Source organism: Oryza glaberrima, chromosome 10, assembly GCF_000147395.1.
Source record: "Oryza glaberrima chromosome 10, OglaRS2, whole genome shotgun sequence".
NCBI lineage: Eukaryota > Viridiplantae > Streptophyta > Magnoliopsida > Poales > Poaceae > Oryza > Oryza glaberrima.
This window is the reverse complement of record NC_068335.1, coordinates 13,419,875-13,443,213: the sequence shown is the minus strand read 5'-3', so window position 1 is coordinate 13,443,213 and position 23,339 is coordinate 13,419,875. Positions and strand designations below refer to the sequence as shown.

General features: G+C 40.4%; 2 protein-coding genes across 2 annotated transcripts; one reads left to right on the top strand and one right to left on the bottom strand.

Annotated features, from left to right (window-relative positions):
- Positions 1-11,698: 11,698 nt before the first annotated feature.
- Positions 11,699-13,480, bottom strand: LOC127786283 (uncharacterized; the record flags this gene model as incomplete). Its single annotated transcript, XM_052313625.1, is given in 2 exon segments — positions 11,699-12,101; positions 12,504-13,480. Coding segments are annotated over 2 exon segments (1,380 nt in total), but the record flags the coding sequence as incomplete, so codon positions are not given.
- A 7,198-nt stretch (positions 13,481-20,678) lies between these two features.
- Positions 20,679-21,720, top strand: LOC127753113 (transcription factor ILI3-like). Its single transcript, XM_052278583.1, has 2 exons — positions 20,679-21,005; positions 21,096-21,720. Exons 1-2 carry the CDS (start codon positions 20,892-20,894, stop codon positions 21,246-21,248), a joined length of 267 nt encoding a protein of 88 aa, XP_052134543.1. The 5' UTR covers positions 20,679-20,891; the 3' UTR covers positions 21,249-21,720.
- Positions 21,721-23,339: the final 1,619 nt, after the last annotated feature.

Below are 23,339 nucleotides of genomic sequence, written 5' to 3'. Positions count from 1 at the left end.
TGGCTCGATCGAGCAGCTCCATTTTACCCCGATTCTATAGAACGTTTAATTCACTGAATTACTTTCTCCGTTTTATATTATAAGACTTTCTAGTATTGTCCATATTCATAAATATATGTTAATGAATCAAAACATATATGTGTGTCTAGATTTATTAACATATGTATGAATGTGGGCAATGCTAGAAAGTCTTATATATAATCTGAAACGGAGGGAGTAATCAACATCCAAGAACTCATGAACATCCAAAAACAAGTCGAATGCAAAAGAACATCAACACTAACATAAAGAATGGTGGGTCAACGTCGGGGAGGGCACCACCGTTGCCGTCGGGCCGCCACCAGATCTGTCCGCTGCCGTCGGGCCGAGAGAGGGAGGGAGAGAGAGAGAGAGAGAGCGGGGGGAGGGGGGAGGGTAGCGCGAGAGAAATAGGAGACCGAGCCCTCGTTCCGGACTTATTTGCTTGAGACCGATGGTCAGCTCGGTTTTTATGGGTGCCTTTTTTAAAAAACTAGCACCTATAATATATTATAGGTGTCATTTTTTTAATTAACTGGTACCTACAGTCTCTAGAAGGTGTCGGTTCTTTGTGTTTTCAACCTGCGGAGGTGGAAAAAGGTATATATGTGTCGGTTTTACCACTTTTGGCGCCTATAGTGTCGACCTCTATGTGCCTTTCTATACTAGTGTAGCTAACTAGTAAATTCTTTCAACCTAAATCCTTTCTATAATATTGTTTTCCTATCTTTAATCTTTTTTCTACTATCAAGACTCGTGTTCATATATATATATATATATATATATATATATATATATATATATATATATACATATATATATACATATATATATATATATATATAATTTGCAGTTGCACTCAGTTACATAGCACTTACACTTAGTCACAGTGCACCAAAATTAGATTTTAGAACATTTGTTTCTCTAAATTTACGATTTTGACATGTTTATCTATCTTTTTTGTTAATACTGGGCAGAGAGCTGGATGTTGGCTTTCTGCCTGGGTGACATCAAGCCATCGCTGAACCCCCATAGCTAGGGCACTGACATATGACGGCTCAGCGCTTGCGGGCCGCCTAACACAGGAGCATTGTTGGGTGAGCCTGGCATGAGCGGTAAGTGCCGAAGGTCAGCGCCAGGGGGAATGGGGCTAACCTTTGCCGACTTAGCGCTCGCTGGCCACCCAACATAGGAGCGTTGTTGGGCGAGCTCGGCACGAGCGGTAAGTGCTGAAGGTCAGTGCCATTCTCCTTGGTGCTAAGCTAAAGGATTTAGCGCCACACTAGTTGGTGCTGACATCCTTGCCACGTTGGCGGGAGGAATGGCTCGGCCGCCACGCTGGCAGGGGTTCAGCACCAACCGCCTTGGTACTGAGATGGCTTACCTCAGCGCCAGATGCCATTGGCACTGAGCCCGCGGACTATTTATAGTTGAAATTTTTTACATGGTATAGTTTTGAAATAAGTTCTTTAAAAAGGGCCAGTTTGTAAAAAAAAGGCAGCTATGGCACGCCACAATTATGTCTTATGTATGCCCCATGCATGTGTCATAATTAAACTCAATTTATTAAGATTTTTTGTCACAAAGTACGGCGATCCTCTCTCATCGTCGGCTTGATGTCTTGTATGTCACAACCAAAATTTAAATTTTTAAACTTAATTTAAATTTGATTTTATGTTTTTATTATAGTTTATTTTTGCATTGATTAAGAACACACATATAAAAATTTTATCAATAAATTATTTTTAGTTGTGTAGTTTATATTTTCTACAGCTTATCAGCCGTGTATATCAAACGAATAGATCAGCCTACTATCTGACAAACTTTTGGCACACATGGTTAGAAGATCACTGGAAGAGCTAGCTAGTAGTAACCAAGTAGGCCCTTAATATTTGCTAAGCTGGTCCAGGGCTTGGCTCTCAAAGCCAAATCAGCCGTTGTCCACTTACATTTTGTGTCGCCAGGGCACCCAAATGGAACCCAACCAAATCAATGTCTCGCTCTTAATTTTGTTGGATATGGATTAGACATAGGAGCTATCTATATATGTATCTATCTGGAGACACTGGCTAATTGGACAGGTGCACATGAACTGATCGATCTCTGCCATGCCATGCCATGCCGGTGTATCTCTCTCGATGAGACCAGATCAATGTTGCCATGCAATTAAAATGTGTGAAGATCAGGTTCAGGGTAGCTGGTGGCTTACCCCCACTGTCAGTCAGCATCTGGGCCTACATGCCATTCAATATGCTTAACTGTATACATGCCAAAACCCGCCAAGAATAGCCCGAAAACCGCCAAGGAAATATATCTTGACGACTAACCGCCAAGTCTAGAGTGGTAGAGAAATCCAGATTTCTTGGCTATAACCGTAAGGGAAAGTTTTATTGGCGGTCTAACCGCCAAGAAAACTACAGATAAATTTTCATTGCATGAGCAAAAGAAATACTAAGAAACCGTAGTGTTAATTAAGTAGTCACTCGTATGCCCTACTACTAGTCTCTGCCTCACCCTATAGCCTTCGGTGTTAGGGCATCTTCCATGTGCTTGTAAAAGTAATCTTAAACAGTAAACTAATATTACAGCACAACTTTATGCATCGGAGGATGAGCTCACAAGAGAAAAATGGCTATGGCTAATCTTAAGCTTAGAAATATAAAATCACTTCATGTCTTTTGAGTGTGTATATATATTGGTTTTAAATCCTTCATGCTAAAAGGATAAATAGTAATTCTTTTTTAAGCTCGACGCCAACTTAAATTGAAGAGACCTTAAACATTATAGCATTTGTAGACAAAAGATCATATGGATATAAACCCCACCTTATAGTCATTGTGTGCCTCAACATTGAGAAACCCTAATGCTAATTAACCTCCCGCCTAGGATTGTCGACAAGTTGTACTAGAGCAAACTTAGACTGCATTTGGCTCAAACTTGACAGAAGCTCAAGCTGAGCCTATGTAACCTTCGACCTTCCTATCAAACTTGTCTAGAGCACAATCAAGCTCCAAGCTCCACTGAGTAGTACAAACGTTAATTTTAGAAATAATATCTTAATACAATAATTAATTTCTTGAATTACAGAGGGGAAAAAACTGAGATAAACATATGATACCAGCACATTCTAATTCACCATGTGAATACATACTAATGTATATTCGATATACTAATTTATCACATACTAAGTAAACAATCAAAATTATACAATCAAACTTGTTTCGGGCTCGAATTCAACTCGACAAAGCTAGTGAATCATGAGCTTTGGATGAGGCTCGGACTCGCTCTTTTCGAGCTCGAGCTCAGCTTATTTCTGTTCGCACCTATATTCTTTATCCAATTAGCATGTGTTTTGTATATTTAATTATAACCTTCTTTAACTAAATGGGACAATATGTAGCATTGTAGCTACTGGATCGTGAACGTTAGCACTTTGATTAGTTTTTTTTTACTTTGAAACTTTTGCGCGATGGACAACGATAACACAAATTTAATTAGTCAACTTACGTCTTATAGCGTGCTATACTAATGACCTAGATTGACTCACTGAAACAAGCTCAGTGATACAGTGCAAATATACAGTTTGAGGCCACCTAGCGAAATTTGAACTGCAGTTTGATATCAAGTTTCTCATGTACAAAAAAAAATAAAAACTAAATCAAACCAATTCAAAATTATAGTAGAATTGACTTGTCTGATCTCCTTGCTGTATCTGACCAAATATATATAGTAACTGGCAGTGGTGCGAGAGGAATATGTAATATCATTCTCTTTACTATTACATCACGTGTTCTTGTTGCCTCGTAACTTGACCAAGAGTAGGCCAGGTGTCTACCAATCAGTGAGTATACACTGCATATTTTGATAGCTCAACAGTACAAAAATGGTTCTTGACAGAACGTACCAAAAGGTACATCATATTTTATATTTTTATATAAAATATAATAACTTTCTATATCTCATGTCTCGAGAGGTACCCAAAATTTACATTAAAATATTTGGTACCTCACATAATACTTTTAAAGATCATGAAATTTCTCACAAATATATAATGTGGTGTAACTTAGGATGGTCGGGCGGCCATCCGGGTCGAATGAGAAAAAGGCCACTGACGCCACTGCTACTCGTCATGGACGAAGTCCACCCGCCTATTCACCGCTGATGAGTGACCATGCATCCCACCCCCTTCCGCACGTGGATCTAGCCGCCCCCGAGCTTACGGCTGCTAGCAAGCTCTAGTGAGGCTGAGGGTGACCAAGGGAAGGAGGCAGGGCAATCGGTAGGGACATTGAGGGACTCTCGAGCATGCCTCGGGCTTGCGTAAGCCTTATATCACCGATTTTGAGCCGCTTGCCGAGAGCGTTGCCACTCCTCGTTGACAGGACGGGGCACTCGTCATCGTGGAGCAACCTAAGCTTGACATCCCCCCCCCCCCCCACCGCCAACAAAGAGCTCGTGGTGAGTAATATGGACATATTGCATGTCTCACCTAGTCTTAAAATTGCCTTCAGTTCGACTTAGTCGATTTTTTTTGCCAGTTTTAGAAAACTGATACATATAATATAATGCGGATATTTTTCTTAAAGCTAACACATATGCGATATTATATGTGCATGTATTTTTTTAAAAAAATATGTATCTTGTTAGGAGCATATCATGTATATTATTGAAAATAGAAGCATTTTTTGCCAACAACAAAAGTCTGTCGGGAAAATTCCCAACAGATTTTTGTTGTTGGCAAAAATTCTTCTATTTCCAATAATATACGTGATATGCTCCTAACAAGATACATATTTTAGACTTAGGCCCGTTCTTTTCTGATTGAGATATATATTTTTTCTTGGTTTCCGATAACACGTTTTTCAAAAAAATGTTAAGCGTGTATTTATACGGAAATTTTTCTACATAGAAGTTATTTTAAAATATTATTTAAACCTATTTTTTTAATTTCTAATAATTAAAACTCAATTAATCAATATTCAATATGCTAAAGACTTTTTTTTAAGAAACACAGTGCAAACGCATGCGCTCACAACACGTGCACACTCACCCCTGTGAACGCATGTCTTGAGATTGACGAAGTCACCACTAACGTCTCGCTATAGATAGGTAAGTCGTCTACCACTGAAAGAATAATTAGCCGTAAATACAACCACCTATGTTTCTAGGATTTAAGTCCGGGTGGGCTGGTTCCACCACAAGGAACCAAACCAGTTGAGTTACGCTCATTTCGCAAAGACTTTTTATTTTCTGTTCAATAAACTTCATCTTATTCTTAATAGGATCACTGGTGGAGAAACCGTTTGTAGTCCCGGTTGGTAACCCCCCTTTAGTCCCGGTTGTCCAACTGGGACTACGAATCCGGGACTAAAGATAGCTATCTTTAGTCCAGGGAGAAATAACCGAGACTAAAGATCGATCTTTAGTCCCGGTTCGTGTTACCAACCGGGACTAAAGATCGATCAGCCACGTGGCCGGCCAAACCATCTTTAGTCCCGGTTTGTGTTACCAACCGGGACTAAAGATCGGTGCACCATTTTTTTTTATTTGCATGGCCCTGTTTGCTGCATGGTTGATTATATATACATATATATATATATATATATATATATATATATATATACACACACACACACACACACATACATACATACATACATATGTTACAATACATATATATACATAATATATAGGCATATATATATATATATGCATATGTATAAATCATATATTACACACACAATTTAAAGCACTTAACATTTTATGTGTATATATATATGTTACCAAAATATATATTAACACAAAAGTAAATGTGTACATATATAAATATATATATATATACATGCATATATAGTACAATTCATTTGCTCGGTAGCTATAGCTACGACTTCGACGCCAGCGTTATGTCAGAAGAGGAAGGACCGACGTTATGAATTGTCGATCCGTCGTAGTAGAATTCACCGTCGGGATTAAGGACTTCTTCGTTGATGAATCCCATCAGTTGTTTTTGAACAGCCGTGATAAAATACTTGTGTGGGAGATTATCCCTCATGTGAATACGCTATCGTTCGAAAAATAATGACGTATCAATATATGAAATTAATAAACAACTTAACAAATCGATACACAATGAAATTTTGAATGGTTTATGTATACGTACATCGAGCTCTCGTGTTGTGCATATTTGGTTTGATAGGCAGTGGGCATACTCGCATACGTAGTAGCCGCATAAGTTAGTTCCCTGGTCCTGCTTTGCACACTACATGAGAAACGATGAGAGATTTAATATACTCTTTATATTAACTGTAATTAGAGATTCAATTCAATATAATTTTGGATCATGCATGTACTCACTGGAAAATGAAACCTCCGTCCAAGTTTTTCTTTCTAAGTCCCGCGGACCAATTGACGGAACTGATCCCAAGCCCTACATATGCAGTTGCAAGCTATGATTAATTAATTATTACCTGAGATCAACATAATAACAATAGATTCCCCGCGACTTTGGAATAGATGGCATTATATTACATGTCTATCAGTTTGAAGACCTTGTCAAAAATCTTCTCCTCTTTATTCATTGTGTCGTACACAGTGACTCTGCATGCGTCCAAGTCGAAGAATAAGGACCCAGTGGAATCTAGAATATGCGTGAGATGAGATATATATGATCGAAAATGTACATGCTATATGTATGGGAACGAAATTTGTTCGAACGACAATAAAAACTCACTCTGTGTTGTACGGCAGTAGTATGTACGTCTTGAAATGCTGCTGCGTTAGGAGATGGGCGAGATTGTCCTCTGTGTCTTTCTCGTACTTGTCGATCATTTCGGTGTTGATTTTTCGAGGGTCGATGAACCCAGTATCATAGACCCTCCGCAGTCGGGACCTTTGAATCTCCATTCTACAACGATGAAAGGAAAGTATTATTGTTTACATATATGCCAGAAGCTAATTATTGAACGAAACAAATCGAACTCAAAGATACTCACAAAATCCATGCGCTCAGAAGAGAGACGTCGAGGGCGTCCAACTGGTACAAATCGAAGAGATCCTTGAAATGGATCCAGAGAACATCTTCTCCTTGCAAGAAGTCGGGGTTTCTGATCCTCGCTCCGAACATCTCTCTACCCTTGGCGCTCATTTCCATGTACCGTTCATGGAATTTGTACATCTGTGTCGGTAGGGACTGCAGCTGTTCAGGTTTGACAAGCGGTTTACCGAGTTCAAACTTGTATGCCACTTCCGCCTTTGGGATTGGTGCGCCTCCAACCAACTGATCCACAGTTAGACCGGTGTCTGAAATGAATTCCGTTATGCCAAAATCTTCGCCGGTCACCAATGGCTCGACCTCTTGGATTGGTTGTTCTCCAAGCTGAGGGACTGGTTTGGACTTCTTGTGATAGGCTCTCTGAAGTGTTTGGTCATAGTCCGATATCTGTAACGCCTCCTTGTTTGTTGTGGACATTCCCTTGAAGAAGTTCTTCACGCTCAGGTCTATAGGTATCTTCTTTTTAGGACTCCGAGGCTTGAGTTGCCTCTTCATCTCTCCTGCCACATAAGCATCAAGCTCCTCTTGACTGCAATCGTACGGTGGCTCCTTGTTTTTGGTGGCGTCAACTTTCGCCTTCTTCGTTGCCCTTGTGCGGGCAGGCGGTGGAGCTTGGCGAGACCTTGTCTTGGGAGGTGCAGGCGGACACAGTGGAGGCGGAGGAGGCAGAGGAGCCGGAGGAGATGGTGCAGCAGGAGGTGGAGGAGGAGCCGGAGGAGATGGTGCAGGAGGACGTGGCGGAGGAACCAGAGGAGATGGTGCTGGAGGAGATGGCGGAGCCAGAGGAGATGGTGCACGAGACGCCGCTTGTCGCCCAGGAAGGATGATGTACCGCTTGCGCCATAGTATGATGGCGTGGCTTGTGTCTTGTAGATGCGTCTCACCGTCTCCTCCTGGGTAGTCCAACTCGAGGTCCTCGTACGCAGCTTCCACCAGCTCAACTTCGACCCTCGAGTATCCTGCTGGAATCGGCCTACAGTGGTAAGTCCTGGAAGGGTCCGTTGGGATGGCCATTCCCGACGCCACCTTCACGTGATGAGAGGTTATCTATTAGTAATCAACCTAAGCAGCAACTTGTGGAATGTACAAGTCAAAAATCATCAAACTACGAGTATACCTTGATTGATAAGTTCTTGAAGGGAATATGCAGCTCACATGGTGTCCGCTGTGTGATCTCATCAACGGGGCAGGTGGTTTCGTCCTGGGTTTGCATGGTATCCATGCTCTGTGATCCGACTTGCCCCGTTGAGGTGTAGCTGCTACGATTGCTTGATGGGCTGACCATTGCAGGATGAATGTACGGATGGGGATCCTGGGACCGATGTGCAGCCATATGTTCATCCACCTTCCTTGCCACCTCCTCTTGCATGCTGAGCTCGTAGCTCGATACCCTGTACTCAAGATCTGCAATCTTCGCCTCGGTATCTCTCTTGCTCCCCATCCGACTCCTGTACGTGTGGATGTCCTCCTTAAATCCAATCTTCCAGGGAATCACGCCTTTCCCTCGTGTTCGTCCTGGATGCTCGGGAGTCTGTAGGGCGAGTGACAGCTCATCCTTCTCTCTGTCGGGTCGGAATGTGCACGTTCGTTCGCATTTCGTAATCGTTTCGTTCACGCTCGTTCGCATTCGTAAGCGTTTCATTCACGTTCATAAGCGTTTCGTTCACGTTCGTTCGCGTTCGTTAACGTTTCGTGCATGTTCGTTAACGTTTCGTTACGTTCGTTCGCGTTTGTGCACGTTTCGTTCACGTTCGTTCAGCGTTCGTTCAAAGGTCGTCCATGTATCGTTCACATTCGTTCGCGTTCGGTCACGTTTCAATCACGTTCGTTCATATTCGGCAATGTTGGGCGTGCACGGCAGGGGCATGGCGGCGCGGCGGCGACGGCGTCGGGGCGCCGTGGGCCGGCCCGGCGGCGTGCCGCGGCGGTGTGGCGAGCTCGAGGCGGTGGCGGCGGAGTGGCAGTGGCGACGGCGTGGCGTCGCGGCGGCATGGCATAGCGGCCCGGAGGCGTGGCGAGCTCGAGGCGGGGGCGGCGGAGTGGCAGTGGCGACGGCGGCCGCGTCGAAGTCGGTCATCGGCCGTGGAGAGAGAGAGATATCGAGATCGAGATCGAGAGAGAGAGAGAGAGAGAGGCAGCGGCGGCTCTCACCCAAGAGATGCGGCGGAGGCGGCGAGGACCGCCAAGCGACGGCGAGAGACGACGGCGGTGTCGGCGGGGGGTTGTCCTAGGCACGGTGGCGGCGAAGGAGAAGCCGAGATCGAAAAACGTCTAAGTGTTGATAGAGAATACGAGGACGCACCGGGAATATATATACCCTCGGATCTTTAGTCCCGGTTGGTGAGAACAACAGGGAGTAAAAACATCTTTACTCCCGGTTCGTAAGAACAACCGGGACTAAAGATCTTATCTTTAGTCCCGGTTGTTCTTACGAACCGGGAGTAAAGATGTTTTTACTCCCGGTTGTTCTCACCAACCGGGACTAAAGATCTTTTCCCGCTATTTCCAAATTCTTTTTAAACCCGGTTAGGGTTAGGAACCGGGACTAAAGATAATAGCAGTTGTGTCTTGAATTTCATTGCATATGTGTTTCTAAAATAGTAAATAATGCATTACAATTATTTAAAGTCGAACAATTAATGATAAAACCTTCGAAAAATTATTGTTGTATGTAGTAGAATACGTGGATAATATATAATAAGCACACGAATGATTTAAATTGTTGAAAATTCTAATTAACATATGTAAATACCACATGCATGATTTTAATAAAAAATCTAATAATCATATATAACTAGCATATCATGATATTAAATTGTTGAAAATTCTAATTAACATATGTAAATACCACGTGCATGATTTAAAATCTTTAAAAATTCTAATAATCATATATAACTAGCATATGGATGATTTCAATTTGATTAAAATTCTAATAATCATACATAATTAATAAAAAAAATCTAATAATCATATATAACTAGCATATGGATGATTTCAATTTGATAAAAATTCTAATAATCATACATAATTAACATATGCCATACAACAATTGATTTGTATGGATATTCATTACATCCAATATAGTTTACATCGTGTACAGAACAATTACGGCAATACATCGGCGGTGACGGTTGACCGCACGTACTTTCTCCTCACTATTGTTCCTTCCTTGTGATCGCTACGTGAGTAAGGGGTGTCTTCATTTGATAGGAGAATGCTAGGGTCAATCGTCACCGTGAAAGGGGGTTGCCCATCAAACTGATCGTAATCCTCATCAGTCTTGTCCTCCACTTCGACGATTTTTCTTTTTCCTAGGAGAACCACGTGGCGCTTCGGCTCGTCAAGCCCTTTGCCCTTTTTTCCTTTGCTAGACATGTCCTTCACGTAAAAAACTTGGGTTACATCATTAGCAAGGACAAAAGGTTCGTCCAAGTATCCAACCTTGTTAAGGTCAACCGTTGTCATCCCACTGTCATCAATCGTTACGCCTCCACCAGTCAACCTAGCCCATTGGCACCGGAACAGAGGGACCTTGAGAGGTCCATAGTCAAGTTCCCATATGTCCTCGATGGCACCGTAATACGTGCCAGTTGTACCATCGTGTCCCATGGCATCGATACGAACAGCACTGTTCTGGTTCGTGCTCTTCATGTCTTGGGCCCTCGTGTAGAATGTGTACCCATTGATTTCATATCCCTGGAATGTCGCGATCGAGCCAGATGGTCCCCTCGCCAGGAAGGCCAGTTGTTGGTTAATCGTCTCGTTACCCATGAGATGTTGTCGCAGCCACGTGGAGAAAGTATCAATGTGATGCCTTGTAATCCATGCATCGGACTTACCGATGTTTTTGGCGCGAACTAGAGCCAAGTGCTCCTCGATGTAGGGAGCCACCAATGAAGATTGTTGCAGAACCGTGAAATGGGCTTTACGGAATAAATTGTTGTCTACCTTCATTATTGCTTTCCTTCCGAGAGTCCCCTTTCCCCGTAGTCTCCCTTCATGGTGTGATTCAGGTACCCCGATTGGGCGAAGGTCTTCGATAAATTCTACGCAGAATTCAATGGCCTCCTCTGTTCCATACCCCTTGGCGATGCTTGCCTCTGGACGAGCATGGTTACGAACATACTTCTTCAGAACGCCCATGTACCTCTCGAAAGGAAACATGTTGTGTAGGTACACATGACCGAGAATACCGATCTCTTTGACAGGGTAACAAAGCAGATGCGTCATTATATTGAAAAATGAAGGTGGAAATATCAACTCAAAGCTGACAAGACATTGCACCACATCATTCTGCAGGGCTTCTAATCTATCAGGATCGATGACCTTCTGCGAAATTGCGTTCATGAAAGCACATAGCTTTGTTATTGTTGCCCGGACATTGTCTGGGAGGATACCCCATATTACAACTGGTAGCAGCTGTGTCATCAACATGTGACAGTCATAAGACTTTAGATTTGTGAACTTCTTCTCCTTCGTGCTTATTATTCGCTTTATATTCGTGGAGTATCCAGACGGTACCTTGATGCTCTCCAAGCATTCAAACATACTTTCCTTCTCTGCCTTGCTAATAGTGTAGCTGGCTGGACTCAAGTAATGGCTTCCTTTCTCCTTTGGTTCCGGGTGAAGGTCACCGCGTTGTTCCATATGCTTCAGATCATTACGTGCTTCCAGTGTATCTTTCGACTTTCCATATACACCTAGGAAGCCAAGAAGGTTTACACAAAGATTCTTAGTGAGGTGCATCACGTCGATTGCATGGCGGACGTCCAAAAATTCCCAATAGGGTAACTCCCAAAATATAGAGTTCTTTTTCCACATCGCCGCGTGACCATCTTCGCTCTCTATAGGCTGGCTGCCAGGCCCCTTTCCAAACACTACTTTAAGATCTTGAACCATAGCAATCACTATTTTCCCGCTGTGATGTTTAGGCTTCGTACGGTGGTCCGCCTTATGTTCAAAGTGCTTGCCTTTCTTCCGTACCGGGTGGTTTGCTGCAAGGAATCGACGATGACCCATGTACACAACCTTCCTACAGTGCTTAAGATACATACTTTCTGTTTCATCCATACAGTGAGTGCAAGCCTTGTACCCATTGTTAGACTGCCCTGATAGGTTGCTAAGTGCAGGCCAATCATTGATGGTTACGAACAGTAGCGCTCGTAGGTTAAACTCCTCCTGTTTGTCCTCATCCCACACGGAGACACCTTCCTTCTTCCACAACAGTTTAAGATCTTCGACCAGTGGTCTTAGGTACACATCGATGTCGTTACCAGGTTGCTTGGGGCCTTGAATTATAATCGGCATCATTATGTACTTCCTCTTCATGCATAGCCACGGGGGGAGGTTGTAGATATACATCGTAATGGGCCAAGTGCTTTGGCCGCTGCTCATCTCTCCAAAAGGATTCATGCCATCCGTACTTAAACCAAACCGTATGTTTCGTGCGTCCTTTCCAAAGTATTTAAATTTTCTGTCGATGTTTCGCCACTGTGAACCATCGGCGGGGTGTCTCAGCATCCCGTCCTGTTGACGCTCTTCAGCGTGCCATCGCATCATTCTAGCATTCCCCTTGTTCCTGAACAAACGCCTTAGCCATGGTATTATAGGGAAATACCACATCACCTTTGCAGGAATTCTCTTCTTCGTTAGCTGCCCATTAACTTCTCCCGGATCATCTCGTCTAATCTTGTATCGTAGTGCTTTGCAAACAGGGCATGCTTCTAGGTTCTCGTACTCCTCACCGCGATATAGGATACAATCATTCGGACATGCGTGAATCTTCTGAACTTCTAGTCCTAGAGGGCAGACTATCTTTTTAGCCTCGTACGTTGTCTCGGGCAATTTGTTTCCCTCCGGAAGAATGTTCTTGACGAGTTTCAATAAATCGCCAAATGCCTTGTCACTAACACCATTTTTTGCCTTCCATTGCATGAACTCCAGAGTGGTATCCAACTTTTTGTGCCCCTGCTCGCAACCTGGGTACAACGACGTTCTGTGGTCCTCTAACATCTTGTCCAATTTATGGGCCCCCTTTTCACTTTCGCAATCCTCCTTGGCGTCCTGCAACATCTGACCAAGATCATCCGCAACGTTGTTACCATCAGCATCCCTTTCCTCCTCGCCCGTTTGATTTCCTTCAAATCTAGCGTACTGAGCAAAGTCCGAAATATTGTCGTCTTCCACTTCATCTTCTTCCACTTCAACACCTTGCTATCCGTAGGATGTTCAACAATTATAGCTTGGCATGAACCCCGACTCAAACAAGTGGAAATGAATAGTCCTGGATGCAGAATACTCCTTCTGATTCTTACACTTATTGCATGGACAATAAATAAAACCCTTTTGCCTGTTAGCTTCGGCCACTCTCAAAAAATAATGCACGCCGTCAATAAACTCTTTGGACCGCCGGTCAGCGGCATCCATTGCCGATCCATCTACATGACATGAAAAAAAATCGTACATACACAATTATTCGTACAATAATGACAGTCATACAATAATTATAAAATAATTACAAACTCTTTCAACAGTCACACAATAATGACATATCATTATTCATACAAAAATTATAAAATATTACACCAAATAATTATATATTTACTATTTATAAAGTTTAAAACTAATATTAATGTGTTGTACTTATTTTAATTTTTCATTTTAGTTTGTTTTCTATTATTGAAGATTAACTTTCACTATATTTTCCTTCTCAACTATTTTATAAAACCTTCTTTAGCAAATAAACTAAATTTCTATATATTCTTTCTTCCCCACACAAATTTTCTCTCTCATCAACTAACAACAAAATTTTGGAGACAAAAAAGTGTGCAAAACATAGCTCCAAATGTAATATGAAAAAAAAACATTGGAGGATGAAGTTGCTAACCTTTTAGCCACCTCCGATTTGTATATAATCACCAAAATAAATTCACTAGAAATTTTGGCATGACCTCTCCTCTTTTTTTGAAGAAATTTTGAAGCTTGTTCGGGCTGGAGGAGGAAGAAGACATATATATAGGGGTGGGACTTTAGTCCCGGTTGGTGTTATGAACCGGGGCTAAAAATCGCTGGGATCTTTAGTCCCAGTTGGTAAGTTACGATCTTTAGTCCCGGTTGGTGTTATCCCAGGGGGGCCTGCCAAGACCTGACAGCATTTGAACCGGGACAAAAGATGATCTTTAGTCCCGGTTGTTGTTACCAACCGGGACTAAAGATCAAATATGCCCGTTACCCTTTTTAACCGGGACTAAAGATTTTTTAGTCTCGATTTTTGTTGCAATCGGGACTATTGTGGAATTAGCCCGACCGACGAAAGATGGTTTCTCCACCAGTGTATCGATCGAACACTAGCTAGTAACACTAGCTACTACTCTGACCACCGAATTGATTAACGTACCCATTCATGCATGCGCACACGTTGCTACAACCTATAAGCATGCATTGTCTGCCTAGAAACCATGCAGGTCATATTAGCAACCTAATTAAGTACATATAAGCTTGCATATATATTAGGGCAAGTACTATATAAACCCCTATATATTGCCCCTAAATTTGCCACATAGGATTAGATGATGAGTTGGAGGAGAGAAGTTAAGGAGAGAGAATGAGCCACCCCATGTAAGGGGCAACCTCCACACAATCTCCAAGAAAAATGTAAGATGATGTGAGAGTAAACTAATATTGTAGTTTGTATACTAGATATGACATGTTGTATTTTACCTCTTAATTAATGATTTTATGACATGGTTTAAATTAGATGTGGCACTCACCTGCGGTGTAAAACTTAAACTTGCTTTTAGAGCAAGTTCAATAGTATAGCCAATTACTAGCTCCAAATCATCTAGAGCAAATAATTGCTTACTATACTATTAATATTTGGTCCCACCTGTGATATACATGTTACGTCTTGGAGTCCGTGCTGCAGCTGGCTATAGATCTGTAGCCCGCTGCTCTTCTCTCTTTTCCTTTATCTCTTTAAAATATGTTTATAGTTAGCTTATAGCCTGCTATTGTACCTGCTCTTAGTTGGTAGTTACCACATGCATGTGAGATGTGACACACTCTAGCTTTTCCTGTCAACATATATATGCCGACCGGTCGTGACATGCAAGTTGTTGATTGCCCTGATGCATTGCATATTTGCATGCATATATATATTGTCTCTCGATAGTTCGTAATTAACGTTTTTACTTTAATCGAAATCAAAGTACTTTTAAATTTAACTATGTTTATAAATAAATATAGTAATATTTACAACACCAAACTAATTTTATAATTAAATCGATAATTGAATATATATTTTTATAATTTATTTATCTTGACTTAAACATGTTACTCTTTTTTTATAAAATCGAAACGAATTATAATCTGAAAATGAGAGAGTAATATACTTTCTCCGTTTCACAATATAAGCTATTCTAGCATTTTTCATATTTATATTGATGTTAATGAATATGAATATGGGAAATGCTAGAATGACTTACATTGTGAAACGGAGAGAGTAGATGTTACTAGCATGTTTAGGGAAAGTGTCAAAATATACTCCCTCCGTTTCATAATATAAGTCATTCTAGCATTTCTTACATTCATATTGATGGTTCATTACTATCAATATGAATATGGGAAATGCTAGAATGACTTTGATTTATTACCATCAATATAAATGTGGGAAATGTTAGAATGATTTATATTATGAAACGGATGGAGTAGCAGTTATGCATATGTATGTTGACCATCCAGCAGACACATGCCAATGCTTCACAATCACATCTTCGCTCAATTTTGTCAAGTGGGCCCGGCCGGCAACCACATCTGTGGAAACCGAACAAATCAACAAATACAGCACAGTGGGTCCCACCGGGCAGGGTGAGAGAGTGATGCAATATTGGCCTGGGTCGGCCCCGGTAGCACAGCCATTAAACCACCTCCCAATTAGCTAGCTACGACCTCTGTTTGCCCTTTCATCGGTCTCCCCTGCCTAGAAACGGGTTCTAATCTCTCTACAGATTATTTATTTATTTTCTCTTCCTCTGCAATGCAAATAGTTATTGAAAAATTGGCTTTGAATACATAAACAAATTATATAGTAGTCGTTGAAGGGGAAACAGGTTACATGCCTAGAAAGAAGTGAGCATATTGTGTGAGCGGCACGCATCAGGGGATAGATGTCATCGAATGAGCAACCAAAAGAGTGACCCCGGATGAACACGCATCGGTTTATTCTATACTCGATGCTATCTAGAACGTCATCAAACACCATAGACATAAGAGATAATAAGGAATTAGGGGATTGGAGGGTGAATAGACACGTGGGATACATGAAGTAAGGAGGAGATGTAAAATATACAGGTAGGATAAATAGATTAATTTTGGTGATTAATTGGTGGTTGTTTCAATTGGTATTGACCCCAATATTTATAGAAGGGGTGGTCTTGTGTCTGTAGGGTTCTCTACATGTTTTATTAGGTTTAGAAATCAGCTAAGACTATAAAACCCCTACCCCAAGCAAGTATATGAGAAATATCAAAAGTATACTTAGTCTCGGGGCTGAAAGTCAGGCCACCCATATAGACTTAAGGTTGGAGAGCAATTCATCGCCCGAAAGGACTGCCCTAAGGTCGGACTGGCCTTGGCGTGAAGGCTCTAATCTTTCTCTAGATTTGGGCTAAATTTAATTAATTGACCGCCAAATTTGGCTATCAACAATCAAAAAAAAGACAAACCCTATCTATGTATCTGGACATGATAGTTAGGGTTTGTCTTTTTTGGGACGGATGGAGTATGGTGATATCTGCTACTCCAAAAAATAATAATTGTAAACTCTATCGGGTGACTATTAATTAGAACCAGATTTTTCTTTCTCTCTATCTGATATAGAGATGTATGGGTTGTTTTGTGGAATGATACATAGATGTGTATTCTACTAGCTAGTATTTTTTGGAACACGTGAATCTAAAGTTATAGGAATAATTAATCAAAACACAGAATTAGAATATCGATAATGGCACGCATTGAATATGTACCAGGAATTACTCTAAACATGTGTTTTGCAAATACATGAGCTTGGAGGACATGTTTAAAATCATATTGAATATTGTGGCATAGAAATAAATTCCATTGGAATTTGACAAGTTCTAGGAAAGAATCCCAAGAATCAAAATCCTCCATTTTTTCAATGGAAAATCGTACAATTAATTCAAAGGCCTTTTTTTTGCATTTTAATTTATACCTTTGAGTGTTGGGAGCATTTCCTTTTAAGATATTATTTACAAAGAGTTTCCCCTTTATCGATCTCCCTGTTCACAGTGGACATGATGTATGGACCAGCATATATCATATCAGTCCATTTTTTGTGACAAATGGGTTCCCTCTCTGGGTAGCACTTGCCGTTAATGTGATTTGTCTTGACGTGCTGAAACTTAGGAGCCATTTGCATGGGGTCATGTTACTTTCATGTTTTTTTAAAAAAAAATCAACCTTTTTCATCTCATATAGAAAAATAAACCCTCCTATAACTTACTTGTTCCATAAACAATCATTTTTTGACCATGCATTTGACAAGTTACTTGAGAGAGGGTGTTCATTTCATATGTGTTAACCCCCGGCGCCGGGTGTTACCATGGCACACCTATAAGTTTGAAATGTGGAAAATTTTGAGAGAGTTTATTCTTAAAACTATATTTAAGAAAAGTTTCAAAATTTTCAATAAATCTTTGTCATGTGCATGGGAGTTCCAGTTCCTAATTGTTTCCCGCTCTAGGTAGCAATTGACATTAATATCTTTTGTCTTGACATGCTAAAATTCAAGAGTTGGCTCATAGAACTTTATGTTATTCCCTCCATCCAATAATATAGCAATCTAGAATTGAATGAGACATTTTACATTACAACGAATCTAGAAAGGAGGGTGTAGTCTAGATTCGTCTTCATGTCCCATTCGATTTTAGGTTGTTATACTATATATAGGACGACAAACGACGAAGGAGTACTTTAATATTCTGTGAAAACTGAAATCTACTGTGATTAATGTTTTCCCCATGCTTAGAATTGCCATACGTACTGTTTCTCCTGAGAATCTATCTCTGGAAATAAATTAATCCTCCTATCCAAGCAGGCGTCATAATTATATTAAGAGATTGCCCTATATATAAAAGTGTATATACGGTCTCTAAACCTGTGCGGTATGTTATTTAGTTCTTCAAACTCTTAATATATATATTTTGAGATAATTCAAGAAATGCCATTGACAAAAGTCCAAATCTAAGAAATACCATCGACAAGTATGAGTTCCCAGAAATGCCATTGTACAGACGATTTTGTTCAAAAATGCAATCGTCGTTGGGGTTCCATCCACCCCATGCTGTTAAATACTCTGTTCATCATATAGCACTTAACGGTGCAGGATGGACGGAACACTAACGGCGATGGCATTTTTTTGGGACAAAATCGTTTGTACGATAGTATTTCTTAGAACTCACACTTATCGAAGGAATTTCTTGGATTTAGACACTTGCATTTTCAATGGCATTTCTTGGATTATCTCATATTTTTTTGGGTCTCTGAACTTATCTTGGTGTCATATAGATCCAAACAAGCTCCAACCCACTCCATGTACAGACGTGGCAATGCCATATGGTGCCTACCTGTTAGTGGAACTTACATGTCAGTCACATATAGAAAAAATTAAGAACACATTTTTTCTCCCCTCTTTTTAATTTGTTTCTTCAAAATTAAAAACACATACTCCATCTGTCCCATTTTAAGTGTAGTTGCGGGTTTTCGTGTTCAATGTTGATCATCCGTCTTATTTAAAAAATTTTGTATGATTATTATTTTTATTGTTATTAGATGGTAGAACATGAATAGTACTTTATGTGTGACTTATTTTTTAAAGTATTTTCACAATCTTTTCAAATAAATGAATGGTTAAACGTTGTACACGGAAACTTACAACTGCACTTAAAATGATACGGATGGAGTATTTCTCCTCTCTCTTTTAAAATTTCATTTCTTTTATGTGACCAACATGTGGATCCCACTAACACGTAAGCCCCACGGTGGGCATACCACATAATTAAGCTCGCGGAGTGGGTTGGAGCCCGTTTGGACCTATATGACACCAATGACAACTTCAGCGACCCGAAAATGTGTTTAGAGAGTTTAGGGACCTAGATCACACACCCACACAAGTTTAGGGACCGCTCGCGCACTTCACACTATAAATATTTAAAAAGAAAAAATCTAGGCCGGGTTCCAACTTTTATTATTTCCGTTTAATTAGGAACATTTTAGTTAAATTATTTCAGCCTCAGACATACATATACACCTCAATGAACAATAAATCCATGAAAGATGCGAAGTGAGCGTAGCTTAACTGGTCAGGTTTCTTGTGGTGGAACAACCCACCTGGGTTCACGTCCTAGACTTGGCATGGGTGCTCGCATTTATGGCTATTATTCTTTCAGTGCTAGGTGATGTACTCGTCGACAACGAGACGCCTATGGTGACTTCGTCAATCCGAAGATATGCTCAGTCTTTCGGAGGTGCTTATATATAGGGATAGGGTTTGGAGATGCTTATATATATGGATAGGGCGTGCATGTGCGCATTTATAGATCGGTGAGTTTAAGCGTGTTGTGAGCTCTTGCGTTTGTACCGTGTTTCTCAAAAAAAAAAATCCATGTGGTCTTTATTGTTGGACACTAAAAAGGTGACATGGCAAACACTTAATTAAAGTTTGTTCTCTTTTCTGTTGGACACTGAAAAAGTGATATGGCTATAGGAAACCATAAAAAAATTGGTAATTTACTAGGGGACACGGCGGCTATCATTATATCATTTGCAAGCAAAATGAATTGAAGAGAGAAACTATGTGAAAAAGAAGATTTTGCCCCCTCAAGCTAGTAAGTTGTAGCACGTCTGAGTCTTGTTCGAACCCTTCCAAGCCCCATTCCTTTCCTAATCTTCTCTCCAAACCCTAGAAATTGGAGGCGGAGACATCTGTGATCGAGGCCATTTCATGCTTTATATTGGCCCGGGGAAACCCATCTTTTCAAACTGTTTATTGTGGTATCCTTTAGCAAATACTATTTTTTGGGAATAATAGACTGGAATTCCTATTTCTTGTTCTTTACGACGACCTCACGTTGTCGAAATGGAAAATCCTACTTACTGTAAGAACATATCTGACAAGACTAGACTATTTGCGATCTAGTTAATGTTTTTTCTATATTATTTAAGCAATTCAAGTATTATATCCAGCAACCTAGCTAATCAATGAAACATCATTGTAAGAATTTTTGGGGCATAAAGTTGGATAAATTCAGTACTATATATAGAGAATGTGCAAAGAGGATATATCATGCAAGGTGCCCCTCCTGAGCTCCTTACTAACAGGGGTGAGAGAAAACAAGGACAGAGTTAGACACCATTGACAATCACACATGTTTGATGTACATTGGGCTGTGGGCCCACAGGCAAGCCCAGGGCAGGCTGGGCCCACTGGCAGGAGGCCAGCAAGAACAGGGGGACAAGGGTGCCATCTCCCTCCATCTCCTATTAATACACCCATAGTAGCACCCAATTACTCACCACACTCTCCAAACTTCTCCATATCTCTTATCTCCTAAGTCAATGAGACCTCACTCACTCTCCCTGTAGTCTAGGTCTTATTTGCTCCTCTCCTCCTTTTTGCAGTCCCTTTCACCTTTCCTTTGCTTCTCCAACAATAACCTCTCCCTCAAATCGATCCCCCTGAGTAGTTTTAGCTCACAAAAAATCAATCAAGAATTATTAGTTGCAAAGCTAGCTTAAAATCTCGAAGATGTCGGGGCGGCGAGCATCGGGCAGGATCACCGACGACGAGATCAACGAGCTCATCTCCAAGCTGCAGTCCCTCCTCCCGGAGTCCTCTCGCCGCCGCGGCGCCACCTCCCGGGTATCTCTTCTTCTTCTTCTTCTTCTTCTTCTTCTTCTCTCTACCACATACAATAGTGTCATGTATATATGAAATGTGATGTCGATGCAGTCGCCGGCGACGAAGCTGCTGAAGGAGATGTGCAGCTACATCAAGAGCCTGCACCGGGAAGTGGACGACCTGAGCGAGCGGCTGTCGGAGCTCATGGCGACCATGGACAGCAACAGCCCTCAGGCCGACATCATCCGCAGCCTCCTCCGCTAGAGCTTTGCTTCCTTTGCTTCCACAACAAATTACACACATGATGAGAATCGAAGACAGCATCCATGCATCCATGGTCCATGCTTGCAGGAGGGGATGATCAATTAATCAATTGATCTAATAATAGTTAATCTCTGTTTCGTGTTCATTACTCCTAATTATTAGCGGGTTAATTTTGTGTTGGTCAAACTCGAAGCCCTTTGTTTAATTAACTAGGAGATTAAAGGGTTTGTTTAATTAGTTATCTACGGACAATCGAATGGAATGGCTGTTATATATGTATCAGCACGCATGCAAAAACTTATTCTGATGGATATGCATGCATATGCTGAGTAGCTTGTAGCTAGGTTTGCTTAATTTAATTTGTTTCCCAAATGGCATGCACACAAACGAAGAAAGCTCATACATGTGATGCAAAATTTGTTTGTCTCCGGTGTCACATGTACCTCTTCTGCTGCCATGTGTTTGGATGTGGATGCCAATTTGATTAGGATTCAATTTAAATTTGAATAAATTATATATACTACCTCCATTTTTAATAGATGATACCGTTAACTTTTTGTCACACGTTTGATCATTCGTCTTATTAAAAAATTAATATAATTTATTTTGTTGCGAGTTGTTTTATCACTCAAAATATTTTAAGCACGATTTATATCTTATATATTTCTATACAATTTTTAAATAACATAAATGGTCAAACATGTACATGTGTTAAAAATCAACGGTGTCATCTAGTAAAAAACTGAGAGTATATATAGAATGTTGCATGATTACTTAGTTCCAATTAATATATGCAATCTAGAATACCTAGTGAAATGTTGACAATCTTGAAAATTAATTACTGGTAGACCTGATAAAAACGGAATGTATAGTACTAGTATATATTATATTTAGGCTTTTTTCACGAGATGTATATTAATTACTCGTGAATGCAATTAATGGATGAAGGGAAATTTTGCAAGCGATTCGATCACATCAATCGGAAAAAAGAACTACTGTGCAAGAACCTTAACAAGCAAGATAAGAAGGTAGTCCACCCGAATTTTATACTACAATGGAAAATGTAGCTTAATATATACCAATATACAAAGGTTTAATACTTAACAATGAAATTTGGCATTTAATCCAACTATGCAAGAACGGTGCAATAAATTAGTAAAATATTAAAACTATGGTTGGTACTGATACGTATGGCACTGCAACAAAAACAATGCATGTGGAGATACTTTTGTAGAGGTGATTTTCAAACTGTATGTAAAATCATTAGTTCATTAATTGTTAGAAACACTTTTTAGAAACATTTTAAAGACCACCTAAATACTTTTGCCCTAAAAGCAGTGTACGTTAAGGTATTTTAGAGATATTTGTTGATAAATTTATCTTGTAGCTAGAGGTATTTTTTAAAGGACTATAATTTGTCGCCTCATGTATAAAGGCATTGTCTTTTTGCAAGGTAAATTTATGCTAAGTAAGGTCTGGTCTAGTTCCTAAATTTTTTTTCCTAAAAACGTCACATCGAAAATTTGAACACATATATGGAGTATTAAATATAGATAAAACCAAAAACTAATTGCACAGATTGCATGGAAAATCGTGAGACGAATCTTTTGAGTCTAATTAGTTTATGATTAGCTATAAGTGCTACAGTAACCCACGTGTGCTAATGACGATTTAATTAGGTTCAAAAGATTCGTCTCGCGGTTTCCAGGCGAGTTATGAAATTAGTTTTTTCATTCATGTCCGAGAATCCCTTCCGATATCCGGTCAAACATCCGATGTGACACCCATAAATTTTCATTTCGCGAACTAAATAGGGCCTAACTAATATAGGTGTCACATAGGAACATACAAGGTCAGGGTTGAGATGTTAATTTATTGCAATAATGAAGATAAGAATAGGTATGTCGAGCTTGAGGATTGGCATTCATATGGGAGTTTAATTTGTATATCCTTTTATGGTTAGCTGTGGTAACGGCTCACATGTCTCTACAAGGTGATGGTGATATTCATAAACAAACTGCAATTTTTATTTATTTTTAACCAAGCTCAAGCTCAAGTTGGTCCATTGATATCAGACCAGCCAAAATGATA